At 44.1% G+C, this 17,765-nt stretch overlaps 1 protein-coding gene across 1 annotated transcript in view; it reads right to left on the bottom strand.

Annotated features, from left to right (window-relative positions):
- Positions 1-17,765, bottom strand: part of LOC124555773 (serine/threonine-protein kinase GL21140-like) — a 208,353-nt gene that overhangs the window by 33,922 nt on the left and 156,666 nt on the right. The window contains exon 9 of the mRNA XM_047129821.1: positions 6,659-6,805. Coding sequence (XP_046985777.1) covers positions 6,659-6,805 — 147 coding nt within the window. The remainder of the gene's footprint in view (positions 1-6,658; positions 6,806-17,765) is intronic.

The following is a 17,765-nucleotide window of genomic DNA, read 5'->3' as shown; positions in this document are numbered from 1 at the left end:
GTCTTTGGGATTCCCTAACTCAGTTCTCATGAATTCTGAAACAGTTTGTGGCAAATCAAATAAATCCACCAATGCAAATATGATACGGAAAGTTCTGGTAGACCTTATCCTCATTCATCCAGAGTCTTAACACCTTGTCTCCCATCCACTTTACCTGGCCCTCCTCAGCCTAACGTACCACCTTCTTGGACATTGTCCTCCACCACCATGATGACTGCATCCATACCTTAGTCCATACCAAGCCCACTAAAAATCAGAATATAGTCAGCACAGAACGCCGTGGCCAGTAGATGCTGCACAGACACCAAAGGATGCTTGTGGAGAGTCATGGTGGTTGGGGTTACAGGCAGACGTCGTAGAGGAAATGCTGAGCCCTGGAGGGGAAGTGCCATTCTAAACGAAGCCTATGCTCACATTTTCTGTAAATATTAAGTCAGGCTCCTCCATGTTTACATTTGCATGGTGACCATTCAAAAAGTTCTACTGTCACCTCTGCTTTGGTTGGTATCTAAAAAGAATTCTGATAAAAATATAGCAATTTATTTTCGTATGGCTTGTTAACCATTTGTAACTTCCAGAGAAGTGTCATGTGTGGAGAATTTTGAAACCTACACATTTCTGTGGTTGCCATTCTAAAATTTGCCCCCCCCCCCCTTTTTTTTTTGCAAAAACACAGTGGAGTTTACACAGTCTCACCTCACTAACATGGTGTGCAGACACAACTGCAAGAGAATTCTGAAACCGTGGTTTACTTAGTGAGGATTTGAGGAAAAGTACAGCCAGACACTCAGTACCTTATGAAAATTGACATCCTCAGTACAAAAATAGGTGTGGTGTCTTCACTTATGTTGTTCCAAAACCCAGAGCATTTCTCATTTCACCAGCTATTGTGGCCCTTAAAAATTACATTCTTTAATTGAAAAAGTCTGTAGTTATTGGAATAACATGGTGGATAATGAAGATTTACATACTAATGATATGACAAAATACTATCTTCTTTGCGTGGTGTCATGTGCCAAAATTTCATTTCAATATCTGAAACCATTTATGAAATATGAGGAATGTTGTGCATATTTCACCCTGACTTTATCACTGGCAAGGTGTGATCGCAAATAAGTGTGCTACGTTAGATCAATTTTCTCGAGATTGGTGACAGATAGATATTGCCACCCAAGTCTAAAGAAAAATTCAATATCTTAGCTAAATTTCATACTCAACAACACATTATGTAATGTGCACCAAACGCAAAATCATAATGACCTCTATTTTTCATTGCAAACCTTTCCGAATTTCGCGTCTTACTTCCACATAATATCACAGTAACTATGACCATTAACGAATTATGAAGAAGGTATCTGTCCCCGTTGATATTTATCAACACCTGTCACCAGCTAAAGGTCTGGATTTCATTGTAATTTAATTAATGAATTGGTGGGGTAGATGGTGACAGCCTCGACGTGGCCTACCCCCCCAGTATCGTGCCGCACAACGATCGCATTGCGAGAAGAAAATCGAAATGCTCAGAACGAGCTGCGACACGAGAAGCAAATGTCACCACCAAACGGCGGCCGGACGTAGTAATACCTCCCGGCCCTCACAGGCGAAGTTACGCAAGAGAGTGAGACAAATGCCTCAGTTTCCCCCCCGGAGCCAAGTGCGTGGACGAATACGTATATGCCAAGTTAACATAGAAGGATACACGAGGACAAAAGGAGACATCCTCACAAAGCTACTAACAGAAGAAAAAATTGATGTGCTGACCTTGCAGGAAACACATCTATCAGAAGAAAATATCTCGAGACTTCTAATACCAGGCTATGAAATTGTGGGCTATAAAGCCCATAATAAACACGGTATTGCAACACTGATCAAGAAAGAACTGGTTGATAATATTGAGGAAACTATGCACCACGAATGTGCCGTGGGAATAAAACTAAACGATATGACTGTGTATAACGTGTACAAGCCACCTTCAGAAAAATGGGAACAACCTGTTTTACCTAACCCACAACACCCTGCAGTCATAATTGGCGATTTTAACTCCCACCACCCCAGATGGGGCTATCAGTCTTGCGACAAAGAAGGACTCATGCTGGCAGACTGGGCAGATATAAATAATTATACATTAATATACGATGCAAAAGATACCCCCACCTTCTGTTCAGGAGCGTGGGGCACAACATCAACGCCCGATCTTTGTTTTGTCTCATCTGGAGAAACTGGAATAGCACTTCCATCCAAGAGAACTGTACTGAGCCGTATTCCTCGGAGCCAACACAGACCAGTTATTATAGACCTTGGGATCCAAATACCAGTAATAAAGAGCCCCCCTATAGCCCGCTGGAACCTCAGGAAGGCTAACTGGGTTAAGTTTAAAGATACCATTGAAAATAATGTAAACAGAATTCCCCCAATTCCAGAAAATTACGACAGATTTACGAATTTAATTATTAAAGCGGCACATAACTCAATACCAAGAGGAGCACGGAAAGAATACATCCCATGCCGGACAAAGGAGTGCGAACAACTACTCGATGAATATAAGAAAACAGAGAATCCAGAACTAGGAGAACAGCTCATAAGAGCTATGGACGAGGAACGCAAACAGAGATGGCAAAAGCGGATGGAACAAATGGACTTTACGCACTCCTCACAGAAGAGCTGGAGTCTACTGAGGAAACTTGGCGGAGCACAATTCAAGGGATGGAACATCAATAATAAAATGACCCCTAACAAGATATGCTCTTCTATACTACAAACATCCAGAATCCATGCCTCCGCCTCAAAGAAAAAAGAACTGCACCAACTGATGAACGAAGAGCTAGATACAAGCGAGGAGGAAGCAGGTTTAGCAAACTGGGTAACACAAGAAGAGATAAATATAGCACTAAAGAAAATGTCACCTGGTAAAGCAGCTGGCTGTGACGGCCTTCTTCCAGAATTCTTGAAGAACCTCGGGCCAAAGGGAAGAGCATGGCTGTCTTCTCTTTTCTCTAATATCATAGATACCAGCCGGTTACCAAAGCAATGGAAAAACGCACAAGTCATAGCCATCCAGAAACCAGGGAAAACAGGAGAGAATGCTAAAGACTATAGACCGATATCTTTATTGTGCACCACTTACAAGCTGTTTGAACGAGTCATCCTAGGCAGAATAGAAAGTAAAATAGAAGCTGCTCTTCCCCCAGAGCAAGGCGGTTTTCGAAAAGGAAGAGATTGTTGCGACCAAGTTCTCGCCCTAACCACTTTCATTGAAAGAGGTTACCAAAACAAAAAGAAAACGGGCATGGTATTATTAGATATCACCTCAGCATACGACACCGTATGGACAAAAGGGATACTGTATAAACTGTCAAAAGTCGTGAAATGCAAGAAGATCATAGATCTAGTCAGAAATATGTTGATAAACAGGAGATTCAAGGTATCTCTGAATGGGAAAACAAGCAGCTACAGGACACTACAAAATGGTCTCCCCCAAGGGTCTGTGCTGGCTCCATGCCTTTTCAATTTATACATAGCGGACATCCCAAACCTGGAATCTCGTTCTTTTATGTATGCAGATGACATCGCTATCGCGGCTCACGCCAACACTTTCGAAGAACTGGAAGAAATTTTAAACAGGGATCTGGAACGACTACAACAATATTATGACAACTGGCATCTCAAAGTAAATCCGACTAAATCCGTGGCATCAATAACGCACTTGTGTAACAAAGATGCAAATCGTGAGCTAAAAGTGCAAATAAAAGGTAAATTGTTGAAAAACGATAGAACGCCAAAATATCTGGGTGTTAAGCTAGATCGCACTCTCACATATAAGAGCCACCTGTACGAAGTCGCCCAAAAAATGAAAACAAGAAACAACATCATAATGAAACTGGCAGGAACAACCTGGGGATGTTCCACTGAAACTCTACGCACATCAGCACTGGCACTTCTGTATAGTGTAGCGGAATATTGCGCACCCGTCTGGGCCCGTAGTAGGCATGTCAGATATATTGATGTGCAACTTAACGAGACAATGAGGCTCATAACAGGAACAGTAAGACCCACCCCGAAACCTTGGCTGCCCGTCCTTGCCAATATCGAACCACCCTCGATTAGACGTGAAAGAGCAATCCAGAGGTACAAAGAAAAGTTCAGGGACCTACCTCCTTCCCCTGACAGATTGATGTCAAGAAATCCCTTCTGGAAAGAACTCAAACAACAGATTGATATCGATAACCTGTGGAAACAGCAATGGCAGGAAAGCAAAGTGAATAACAGTTTCCTTATTGAGGACCCATCTCAACGAGTTCCAGGCTTCCAACTCCAACGTAGAGTGTGGGTAACTCTAAATCGTCTGCGGACAGGTGTTGGTCGGTGCGAATATTTGTTGAAAAAGTGGGGTTTCTCCCAGGACCCCAATTGTGAGTGCGGAGAGAGTCAAACCATGCAGCATATAGTTGAGTGCGACGTACACGGACTTAAGGGAGGAAATCTGATGGACATACATGTGATAAGTGACCAAGCACTTTTGTGGCTGGAAACCCTTAAAATTTTATTGTAAATCATTGTTAATGTTAATTTAAATTTTTATGTTGATGTTTGTAAGTGTATCACGCTTTGCCTGTAGCTGAACGAGAAATAATAATGAATTGGTGGGAACATCATCATGAATCTGACGTATAACCTGTAAGTAAAGTCAATTTTTTTACCCAATAGTTTCAGTAAAATCGCTAGAGAAAGACTACAAAGCATGCGCCTCAACTCTGTCAGCACTGTCCACCTGAAAGGTTGAAAACGCTTGTCGACCACCCCTTAAAAAAACAACCACCCCTCATCCTGTGCTTTGACTGAAAACTGGCCACTACGCATTGACCACCGTATCCTGCGCAGACTCTACCCGCATTTTGACAGCTGTCATCTCTTCCACAGTAAGAAATTGCTCCCATTTAGGATGACAACCTGTGGATGGCATATTTGCAGTGCCGAGAATTACCTTGCCCAATATGCTGAAAGTCTCACTAAGGCCTTCACACACAGCACTATTCCCCAAACTTAAGCTGCCAACAGATTTCCCATACAATATCCTCACAAATCCCTAATGCTCCCCCCCACCCCCACCCCCACTACAAACAAAAGGGAAACATAACCCCCCCCCCCTACCCCCACCCAAAAAAAATCCCCTCCCCATCACCCAGTATCACTGCGTACAGGGGCAACTGAACCATGTCTTTTGGCAGGGCTTTGACTATGATCATGTCTGAAGATTAGGGATATCCTTCTCACAATCTTTTCCATCCCTCACATATTTGTATTCTGCCAGCCACCCAACTCTCACAGAATTCTGGCCAATCCCTATTCCTTTTACATTACTAACCACTTGTCACACAGAAAATGCAGTTGAAAATGGGAATCATTTCCCAAAATGTGCCAAAAAATATAAATAAATATCTAATGAGCAAAAATTACAAGAATTCCACTTCAGTACTTAAATACTGTGTATCACACACAATAACCAAGATAGCATACAAGTTGAATGTCTTAACAATTTGTGCAAGTGTCAGTGAAATAGTGTTCACACGTGACATTCACAGGAATTTAAACTTTACTAGCAGACATGAGTACACTAAACATATCCATTTAAATCACAGTTTTGCACAAACCGTATCATACAAACATAACAAATAGACATCAGTTGCAAATAAATGACTGTCACACCTACAGCTACCACACAGCTACAGAGGACTGACTAACTGGGTTTTTAAACATAATGATCAAGGTTTAAGAACTAGTTATCTAATAAACAGATGTTAACATATAAATAACAAACCTTATGCTCACTTAAGGCTTCCCTAAATATTGCATATTAACAATAGCCCCTCCCCCTTTTAACACATGATATAGTGAATAGGGAAACTTGCTAACTATGCTGAGACAAATAGGAGACAAAAAGAGTAAAAGGTATCGTACTGAAACATGCTGGCGTGAAACTAGTTGAAGGACATTTAAAATTTGCTTAGTTTCATTGTATTTCAGTCTATATTTCACGTGACTTTAGATTAAAACCCAACTGAGGATCATAAAATTGTTACTGAAAAGAGTCCTTCAATGACCTCAAAGAAAGCTTCCCTTGCCATGCCAGACACTTCTAATAGGTTATTTCTTATTTAACTTTAGGTTGTCGTCATTTTGAAAGCTCTATCAACATAGTCTGGAACCCATAGAAATGCACAAGCTGGAGGGCCATGGATGCATGTTTCCTCAGTTACAATGTAACTGCTTATTTATTCACAATGCAGACATATTTTTGACAATTATCCACACACAGAATAGAAAAGAACTCACATCGGGTCTTTGGACAGAGGTATCTATATCAGAAGCCTACTATGAAAGAGTCCTTGTGCGCACCACTTTTAGTATTCCACGCTGACTTCAAATTGTTAGCTTCCTACTACTAGATGCCCTTTTACTGTTTTTTGAAGTATTTTTAAGAAAGTTTTATTCAATAAACATGCCAAAGAGCAGAGACAAGATTTACAAATATTAAAAACTTCAATCAATACTACAGTTTTGAAACATTCCAGTGGCTGATGATGTGACACCTGCAGCACCACATTTCAACAAACAATGTTATTGTGCTAATTAACCTCAATAATCATTTGACATTACTTACTTGTAATCCATAGCCCTTTTCCTCAAGGATTTCTGGTGCTACATATGTTGGTGTCCCACAAACAGTGTACAAGGGTTCAGAAACGTGACATGCCAGTCCAAAGTCTCCCAATTTCAGTACCTTTCCCCCCCTGGGATTTGTTGCCACCTACAAAAATATTATTTCAATACGTCAGACTGTAAAATAATTAATACAATAATAAGTTTCTGATTTTTTTTTAACTTTCTATCAGTGTTTCAGGAACAAATAAACATTAACAAAATATTTTATCCAAGTATACCTCATACACTCACCATAGCTAATTTTCATCTCCTCCTGTACTATGAAGTTTCTAACATGTCAATATCAAACTATGCAGCAAAAATAATTCTGTTAATACAAACGGGCCATTGACTGGAGAGATATAATATCTTCACTCCTCTATTTTGATACCAAGCTGAACCAATAACAACTACAAGAACAACAACAACATTAAGGAGCTTAAATAATCCTAAGTACTGTCAAAACTATAGGCAAATCCACATGCCCTATTTCAGCAGGACAATACCCAGGCACTTTCAGGAATGCACAAGCCAACTTATCAGACCTGCATGTTTATATGACTACCCATGAAACACATTTGCAATAAAGTTCGTCAACAATTTCCATATAGTGGTCCATCAGGAACTACTTTTGTTTTCTGGACTCTCACAATTTGTACATAGGGAGATTTTCTAGCAATGCATAGACACACACACAGATTCCACACCACAATGTTTAGATGTTTTGATTGCAGTACATAGGGGCTACATACCATACTGATCTCCCCAAGTTAGAAAATATGTAGAGTTCTGTAAGCTGGGGAGAATGTAATGGGGAAGAACACTGGGGTGGTCACTCAGGCCCTCTCCTCAGAACACAAAACATGCAGTGGGAATAGGGTAATAGAGGAGCTGGAAAGGAAGGTCTGTGCCATTTAGGTGGAACTGAATCGAGCTAGAAGACAGCTAATGAGGATGCAGGAAGGCAGCGATGTGTGTGTGGGGGGGGGGGGTCGTTTTGGGAATTGGCAGTTGGTAAGAAGTCTCGAAGGTCTCTCAGTTTTGTTGCGTTTATCAGCAACAGGTTCCAGCTGCCAGAATTGAGAAGAGAAGTGCCTCACAATAGTGTAGGAGTAGGGGAAATGTGCAACAAACTCTGCCCGTGAGTAGGAAGAATAGGAAAAGCACAAATGTTAGGGAGAAGATAGTACTGATACTAGGTGGCAGTCATGGCAGAGGTGTAAGGCTTCAGTGACAAGACACATGACAATAGGAGTAACAAGTCACCAGCATTTTAAAGCTGAGTGCTGGGCTGAATCACATTATATGAGAACTTAAGGTCTTTGTATAACGATTTTGTGAAAGTTGATAGCAGGTGCGACAGGAAACAGCTTGGATAGAAAACAGGGCTTACTACACAGGTGGTGTCCTGAGTAAGATAGCTTCCCCAATTGGTGGCACCAATGTGAGCACGACTGAGATGTTGTGGCAGCATGATTCACCTCATCTTCACAATGCTGTATTGCTAGCCAATGTGAAGCTGGAGGTACTGTTGATGACTGCTGATCGGGCATCCTCTGCACTGGCGCCAGTGGGGACTACTGCAAAATGAGGCTATACTAGGCATGATCAGCACCTCTATAGTATTGGGAAAGGGAGTTTGGTACTCGTAGCGAGGGTATAGCAGGTGGATGTGGGACCACACATGTATACAGGGTGACAGCCAGTCGAGGAATATTTAGGGATTTATTTCTAACTATGTTTTTCATTGAATCTTTCAAGTACTCTACCCGTACAACTTCAACAATGCCTACATAACATCTCAGCCTGCCTTTCAGGACAGAGTCGCTTCAATCCAGTATGTTAATACATCACACCACTTTTCTGGTGTGTCTGCTGAGTAGACTGGCCTACACACATCATCGCTGGAGGATCGTTACGTGCACAGCACAGTGGTTTAGCTCTCTTGGTTTTTAGCCTTGAGACAGAGGAGATGTTCTATTCCATTGTAGCATTCAGTCAGAGCTGATGATGCCTGGTGTCTGCCTTCACCTCTGCCTCTGCCTCTTATTGCCAGGACCAGCCCCCACCCACGTGAACGTGAACCTCCACCTCTCTTGTTCCTCGTCCCTTCACTGTTTTTAACAAAATCCCTTGATTGGCAGTCAATCTTTTCCTCTACCCCATGGTGACACCTTTCTGTATTCTATCTATTCTATCACTGACAATATATTCCAAGTGTTCTTTAATTATTTCTCTTATTTTGCCACCTCCCTTCCAACACTCACCCATCCCACTCCACATCCTGTACACATGGTCAAATACCTGTCTTGGGCAGGAGAACTAGGCCATTTTCAGGACAATCCATGACAACAGGCTCCAATCCCTTAAAATATCTCTACCAGTTCAGATATTCCTTCAACTAGTACACAGAAGATAGAGTGTACCACACCAGACTGCACAAACACTGCAGAAATTTGGTTGTAATTATCTATTGTTAGTCAAAATTTGAAGTCTATTAAAAATAAAGTACACCAGCTAGAATTTGAATTACAGCCTTTGAACAGTGTGGTTGTATGCATTACAGAGTATATGTGTAGAGACAATGAAATACAGCATATAGTGCTACCATCATATAAAGTTGCATGTTGCTACTGAGCTTACAGAGTGAGGGATCACACATTTATTTCAGATGTAACAACATTTTAAAGTTGGAGAAGATCTGATCACAATTAGTGCAGATAAATATTTTAGGTTGGCAGTCATTTAGCTAACAAAACTACGCAACTACAAGTGATCAGTGTGTGTGTGTGTGTGTGTGTGTGTGTGTGAGAGAGAGAGAGAGAGAGAGAGAGAGAGAGAGAATGCACATGCGTGCGTGCATACATGAGAGAGACTTCCAAGTGATAATGCGAACACTTCCTTCAATAAATTAACTGAAGTCTCAGCCCCCAAAACTAGCATTATAACATGTGGAAAAAAGAATATTAACATAGGTTTTTTTTTTTTTTTTTTTGGTGCACAACTACAATGGTCATGAGCGCCCAGACTACATTAGGAACGCACTGCGAGGCACAGGGTTAAAACAGCAACTAAAAGAGACAATACTATAAATTACATAGACAGGCATAGGATTAAAAACAAAACAGCATAATCAAATGTCCTTAGACAGGTTTGTCAAGTTGATAAAACGAAGAACGCGAGCAGCTGCTCCCGGGTCATCCGCTAAAATGGCATCCAGAGTACGTGGTAGGCCAAGATCAACGCACAGTCTATTGAAATTCGGACAGGACGTTAAAATGTGACGTACTGTCAGCAATTGCCCACATGGGCAGAACGGTGCCGGCGCAGCCGTCAGCAGATGGTGATGGCTGAACCGGCAGCGTCCAATTCGTAACCGGGCCAAAACGACCTCCTCCCGCCGAGAAGGGCGTGAAGAGGTCGTCCAAGCCGTGGGAAGAGGTTTCAATGCCCGAAGCTTGCTGTCCGTAAGCGCAGCCCAATCGGCAATCGGCATGCTACAGCGATAAAATGCGCTGACAAATGACCCTGCTACAATCTGATGAAGGGACACAACAAGAAGCTGTCCGAGGCTGGAGAACCGCAGCCTTGGCCGTGGCATCTGCAGCTTCGTTCCCAGGGATACCGACATGGCCAGGAACCCACATAAAGGTAACCGGAGAACCGTCGTCCACCAGCTGCTGACGAGGGCGTTGGATCCGGTGCACGAAAGGGTTAGGTTAGGTTAGTGTTGTTTTAACGTCCCGTCGACAAGGAGGTCATTAGAGACGGAGCGCAAGCTCGGGTTAGGGAAGGATGGGGAAGGAAATCGGCCGTGCCCTTTCAAAGGAACCATCCCGGCATTTGCCTGAAACGATTGAGGGAAATCACGGAAAACCTAAATCAGGATGGCTGGAGACGGGATTGAACCGTCGTCCTCCCGAGTGCGAGTCCAGTGTGCTAACCACTGCGCCACCTCGCTCGGTGGTGCACGAAAGGGTGAACCGGATACGAATCACTGAGGCTCTGGATGGCGCTCAGGGAATCGGAGCAGATGACATAAGCAGAATGTCGGTGGTGGCAGATGTAAAGAACAGCCTGGTAGAGGGCAAATAGCTCAGTTGTGAAGACCGAACAATGGCCATGGAGCCGGTATTTGAAACTGTGTGCCCCGACAATAAAAGAACACCCGACACAGTCATTGGTCTTAGAGCCATCCATATAAATGAAGATCGTATTAATGAACTTCGAACGAAGTTCGGCAAAACAGGAGCGGTATACCGAACTGGAGGTAACCTCCTTTGGGAGCGAGCTGAGGTCAAGGTGAACATGAACCTGAGCCTGGAGCCAAGGTGGCGTTTGGCTCTCGCCCACTTGAAAGGTTGCAGGGAGTGAAAAATCAAGGTGCTGAAGGAGGCGACGAAAGCGAACTTCAGGGGTAGCAGGGCAGAGACATATAACCCGTAATGACGGTCGAGAGTCGTCAAAAAAGGAACGATAAGACGGGTGGTCGGGCTTTGACAATAGCCGACAGGCATACCGACAAAGCAGTATATCGTGCTGGTAGGTTAGTGGAAATTCACCGGCTTCAGCATGAAGACTCTCGACGGGACTGGTATAGAACGCTCTGATCGCAAGACGTAAACCCCGATGTTGTATGGAGTTGAGGCGGCGTAAGATGGACGGTTGTGTAGAGGAGTATACAAAGCTCCCATAATCCAGCTTTGAGCGGAGGATCGACTGATATAGGCGAAGTAGGACGGTTCGATCCGCTCCCCATGACATACCACTGAGAACACGGAGGACATTTAGAGAACGGGTACAATGGGCAGCCAAACATGACACATGTGGAGACCAGCTAAGTTTCCTGTCAAATGTAAGACCTAAAAATTTTGTTGTCTCCACGAATGGGAGAGCAACGGGACCGAGTCGTAAGGACAGTGGGAGAAACTCTTTGTACCACCAGAAGTTAATACAGACTGTCTTCTCGGCAGAAAAACGCTAGCCATTGGCGACACTCCAGGAGTAAAGACGGTCAAGACAACGCTGAAGACAGCGCTCCAGGAAACATGTACGCTGCGCGCTGCAATAGATGGTAAAATCGTCCACAAAAAGGGAGCCTGATACATCAGCTGGGAGGCAATCCATTATTGGATTGATCGCTATGGCGAAGAGAGCGACGCTCAAAACTGAGACCTGTGGCACCCCATTCTCCTGGCGAAAGGCGTCGGACAGGACAGAACCCACACGTACTCTGAACTGTCGATCCATTAAAATGGCACGAATAAAAAGAGGGAGGCGACCGCGAAGGCCTCATGTATGCATGGTGCGGAGAATGCCTGCCCTTCAACAGGTCTCGTAAGCCTTCTCCAAATCAAAGAACACAGCCGCAGTCGGGCGCTTCCGCAAGAAGTTATTCATAATGAAGGTCGACAAGGTAACCAGATGGTCAACAGCAGAGCGGCGCCTACGAAATCCACACTGTACATTGGTAAGTAGGTGTCGAGATTCGAGCAGCCAAACCAAACGACAGTTAACCATTCGCTCCATCACCTTCCAGACACAGCTGGTAAGCGAGATGGGTCGATAACTGGAAGGCAAGTGCTTGTCCTTCCCCGGCTTAGGAATCGGGACAACAATAGACTCGCACCAGCATGTGGGAACATGACCCTCAATCCAGATGTGATTATAAGTACAAAGAAGAAAAACTTTACCCACAGGAGAAAGGTTCTTCAGCATCTGAATATGAATAGAATCAGGCCCTGGAGCAGAGGACCGTGACTGGGCAAGTGCATTTTCGAGTTCCCGCATGGTGAATGGGGCATTATAACTTTCACGATTCAAGGAGTGGAAGTTAGGTGGCCTAGCCTCCTCTACATGTTTTTGGGGGAGGAAGGCAGGGTGGTAATGAGCGGAGCTCGAAACCTCTGCGAAAAAGCGGTCGAAGGCATTGGAGACATCCTCAGGGGCCACAAGGACGCCATTCGTGACCGTCAAGCCAGAAACTAGTGAGTGGACCTTAGTGCCAGATAGCCGGCACAGGCTACCCCAGACAACAGAAGAAAGAGTAAAACTGTTGAAGGTGCTTGTGAAAGCAGCCCAGCTGGCTTTCTTGCTTTCTTTAACACACTGCGCACATAATCTTTTATAAGTGATACAATTCGCCACCGTAGGGTGGTGGTTAAAGGTGCGTAAAGCATGTCGACGAGCACGTAAAGTGTCTCTACATGCTGCGGTCCACCAGGGGACCGGTACGCAACGTGGAGAAGAAGTAGTGTGAGGGATGGAATATTTAGCAGCAGTGAGAATGACTCCCGTGAGGTGTGCGACCTGACTATCACAGCTTGCGAAGGTTTGATCCTGAAAGGTCACCCTGGAAGAGAAGAGCCCCCAGTCTGCTTTGGAGATGTTCCAACTAGTTGAGCACAGAGAGGGGGTATGATGCAGGAGATGGATACACACGGGAAGTGGTCGCTTGAATACATATCAGAAAGTGCGTACCACTCAAACCGGCGTGCAAGTTGGGTAGTGCATATAGAGAGGTCTAAATTGGAATAGGTGTGAGTTGTGTCCGAAAGAAAAGTAGGGGCACCAGTATTGAGGCAGACAAGATTGAGGTGGTTGAAAAGGTCTGCTAACAGGGAGCCCCTCAGGCAGGATGCTGGAGAGCCCCAAAGGGGATGGTGGGCATTGAAGTCTCCAGTTAACAAAAATGGTGCAGGTAGCTGAGCAATAATTTGCATCATATCTGCCCTAGTAACGGCAGACGACGATGGAGTGTAAACGGTACAAATGGAAAATGTAAAAGTGGGGAGAGTAATTTGGACGGCAACTGCCTGCAGGCCGGTGTGCAATGTGATGGGATCGTAGTAAATATCATCCCAGACCAGCAACATAACCCCTCCATGAGCCGGAATACCTGCCACAGGAGGTAGCTCAAAACGCACAGAGGTATAGTGTGCCAAGTCAATACGATCGCATGGGCATAGCTTCGTTTCCTGGAGAGCTACGACAAGCGGACAGTGCAAGCGGAGCAGCAACTGTAAGCCCTCTCGGTTGGAGTGAATGCCGCGAATATTCCAATGAAGAAGTGCCATCGTGAGAAGAAAAAGAAAAAGGAGAAGCAAGAAGGGGTCACCTCGAAGGCCGCTGAGGGCCTGGCTTCGAGCGAGCACTGCCGCCATTATCACTAGGCGGAGAGTTATCGTCCATTGGCTCAATAGGTTCGTCGGCCATCTTGTGAAGATTGTCAGGAGGGGGAGCTCTTCCTCCGCCGGTGAACGGCCAGGCGAAATGGATGATGGCCTGGGGCGGCAACCGCTGGGTGGTGCAGGAGAAGAAACGCGCTGTAGCAGAGAAGGAGAACTTTGCTTCCTATGAGCCTTCTTGGAAGGTCGTTTAGTGGAAGTACTGGTTGATGGCTGGGAGTTTGAGGTATGTAGGAAGTCTGCACGGAACAGTTCCTTCTTAAAGGCCCGTGCATCTGACTTCTGAGTCTTCGTCTTGGCAGAAGCTGATGAAGGTGCTTGTGTCTTAGGGGTGATGGGAGGAAGAGGAGACATTGACCGGGCGATCTTAACATTGGCCGAACGAACGACTGTAGTGCTGAAGGTCAGATCGCATATCTGCATCGCCACCTCCCTGGTAGTCCAAGGAGAGGCAAGGACAGTACTGTATTTCCCCGCTGGGAGCAGCGTGGGCTTCCTACTAGCAAAAGGCTTGCGGGCAGCCGAGATGGACACTTTCTCTTTGACCCGAATTTCCTGTATACAGCGTTCATCCTTGTAGATGAGACAGTCGCGAGAGGACGCTGCATGGTCCCCCTGACAGTTCACGCAACGAGGAGACGGAGGTAGACAGTCACCCTCATGGGTATTCCTGCCACAAGTGACACATTTAGCCGCATTAGAACAAGACTGGCGAGTGTGATTAAAACGCTGACACTGGTAGCAGCACGTAGGTGTCGGGATATAGGGGCGAACAGAAATAACCTCGTAGCCTGCTTTGATGCGTGACGGCAGCTGAACACTATCAAAGGTCAAGAAGAGTGTCCGGGTCGGTACAAGGTCATTGTTGACCTTTTTCATGACCCTATGGACAGCCGTCACGCCCTGCTCAGCGAGGAAAGACTGAATCTCCTCGTCAGTCAATCCGTCGAGTGATCTAGTATATACCACACCACACGACGAATTCAAAGTGCGGTGAGCCTCCACCCGGACAGGGAACGTGTACAGGAGTGTTGCCCAAAGCAGTTTTTGTGCCTGAAAGGCGCTCTCAGTTTCTAATAACAAGGTACCATTACACATCCTGGTACAAGACTTGACAGATCCGGCTATGGCATCTACGCCCTTCTGGATAACGAAAGGGTTGACAGATGAAAAATCCTTTCCGTCTTCAGATTGAGAAACTAAGAGGAACTTTGGGGCAGGCGGTAGTACTTTTGTCACTGGTGGCTGGTCAAGTTTCCGTTTTTGGGCAGAAGTCGAGAGAGAAGAAGAGAAATCCATTGCGGAGGAATCCCCCATGATTGTCAGCATCTCCGATGGCGTGCTCCTTCCTTGTAGGGAAGGGAAGGGCACTCCCGCCTTTGGTGAATGTTTACACCTCAGGTCACACCTCCTGAGAATTGGATGGAGGGACCAATCGGCATGGTCGGAAGGTGTCAGCTCAGGCAATCACCCCTCCCTGGGCCTGGCCTTTACCAGGGGGTACGTGCGTGCCTTACTTGTCTACCCAGGGCGGGGAATTACGCGTTACCCCGTCACCGGCTGTGCGTGCGAACGCGAGGGTCGGCCTTCAGGCACGCACAGGGAGGAAAGTAGAAGAGGAAAAAGAAGGGAGAGAAAGGACAGACTGTCTCAAACGCCGAGGCAGAGACCAGAGGGTGGACAAGAAGGCAAGGAGAAGAAGGCAAGGGAAAAAGTAAGGAAGACAGTGAGAGGGAGAAGGACAAAGAAAGGAAGGAAGAAACCAGAATAAGTGAAAAACCAAAATGACCACAAATATAAGTGGTGGAACAGTCAGTCTCTGGACGCAGGCGCAAACTACCCTCTTGAGGGGGAGGGATTCCTTTTAGTCGCCTCTTACGACAGGCAGGAATAACTCGGACCTATTCTAACCCCCGGACCCGCAGGGGGGGATTAACATAGGTGTCAAGAGTGAAATTTGTAATAATGTTTTGAACACTTCTGACATTGCACGAATGATAAACACGGCTACGAGATTTCAGCTTCCATTTCAGACAATGTACTTGCAGATTTCTACAGGGGAAAACTGAAATATTTAAGGGACTTTGGCCTTTCTGATTGTTACTGTCAGATAACAAAGTTAAAGACAAGCTTGGTAAAACTCTCAAAACTGCAGGCCTACAGTATGATCTTCCCGGAATGAAAAATACATACTTTTTCAAGGGCATTGGCAAATCTAACCGGTAAAAAGTGTATATACAAAAGAATGTAGATGCTAAATTCTCAAAATTCTGGATGTCATTTAAATTAATTTTTGAGGAGACATTTGCAAAAGTAGCCACTTAATCAGCTGCAGCTAAGGAAAATAGATGGTTAACTGCAGGTATTAAAATGTCTCCCCACAAAATTAAATTTCTCTATTCTTTACTAAAGTGCTGTGCTAATTCGCAGTGCTTGGATTACTATCACAAATATAAAAAATATACCCCAGAAGGTACTGCTTGCTGCCAAAAAATATCATTCAGTGAAAAATTATATATAATGTAGAAAATAAAATCAAAGCAGTGTGGGATGTCACATGGCAAGAAACTGGAAAAGGTAGACAAGTGTAAAAACATACAAAACAAAGCTGAGGGTAAAACACTAGAAAATCCTCAGGAATTTACAAATTTTGTAATTTTTTTTTCTCTTGTACTGCAGAGGAGCTGCAGCAAAATCTTCCTGCAACACATGTAGCCACCATAATGACTTACTCAGTAAGCCCAGTGATGATATTTCCCATAACACAGCTCAAAGCCAAGAAGAAAATACGGAAATTAAGAAATAAGAAGCCAGCAGGCACAGACATGTTAAAATGTCTGTTATGATGGCGTGCACAGAGGAGATACAAGCCCTATTAACAAAAATAATAAACGAGGTATTTTTTCAGGGTTCCTAAAGCATACACAAGTTGTGCTTTACTTAAGAAAGGTAATGCGTACGGTATTGAAAAAAAGAGATCAGTTTCACTACTGTCTACATTCTCGAAAATAATTGAGTCAATCAAAATGAATTTCAAACATGTGCATTCTAAAGTTCATATTATGTGCAGCACAGATGGTTTTTTGCTAGCCATACAAGGGAAAAATTATTCTACTGGCCATATTTTCTCTTAAGTGCAAGAAAAACTGTATGGTCAGCTGAGGGTATCGATTATCTGTGTAAAGGTTTAGCATGGCTTGCTTCTTCTGAAGATCATCTAAGTTGCTTTATTTCATTTAACTCTAGAATGAGCACGTCTTTTTTATATCACAAGCGAGCACACAGCGTACTTTGTGCACATATAAAATATGCTGTCTTTATGTTACCAAGGTAAACCTATACGGGCAAAATAGCAGTTTAATATTGGTTTACTTAAACAGTGGCAAAATAAACTTATATTATGAGCTAAATCACTTTTTAATCAAATGATACTAAAATAGTGTTTCATTACATCACTATTGGCGAGCACAAGTGTTATCCCACATTAATGGCCTACTCAAAACATTGAACAAAATGCTCATTTAACTGCTAATTATCTCTTAGATAACTGCCCCATCAGGGGTTGTGCAGGTAGCTTGGAATTTGGGTCTTTTCTTGGACAGATTGTGAATTTTTTCTCACCTAGCCTTCTCTCTATTTTATATTACTGCTGCTCACTTGGACATATGACAGCAAAACTTAGCCCTCTGTTACCTGAAGCAATAATGAAGGAATAGTTACAGGCTCACTGTTTAACAACAACAACACCAACAGTACAGGACAATGTTATTTGTGGATGGCACACTTTATAAATAGGCACGTCTGCTCGAGGGTTAAAGAACTACTGAAACAAGTTTTTAGTATTTTATAGCTACTTAATGAGCATCACAAACTGATAAA

This window comes from Schistocerca americana, chromosome X (assembly GCF_021461395.2).
Source record: "Schistocerca americana isolate TAMUIC-IGC-003095 chromosome X, iqSchAmer2.1, whole genome shotgun sequence".
NCBI classification, from domain to species: domain Eukaryota; kingdom Metazoa; phylum Arthropoda; class Insecta; order Orthoptera; family Acrididae; genus Schistocerca; species Schistocerca americana.
Note: the sequence above shows the minus strand (reverse complement) of the source record. Positions and strands in the feature narration are given on the sequence as shown.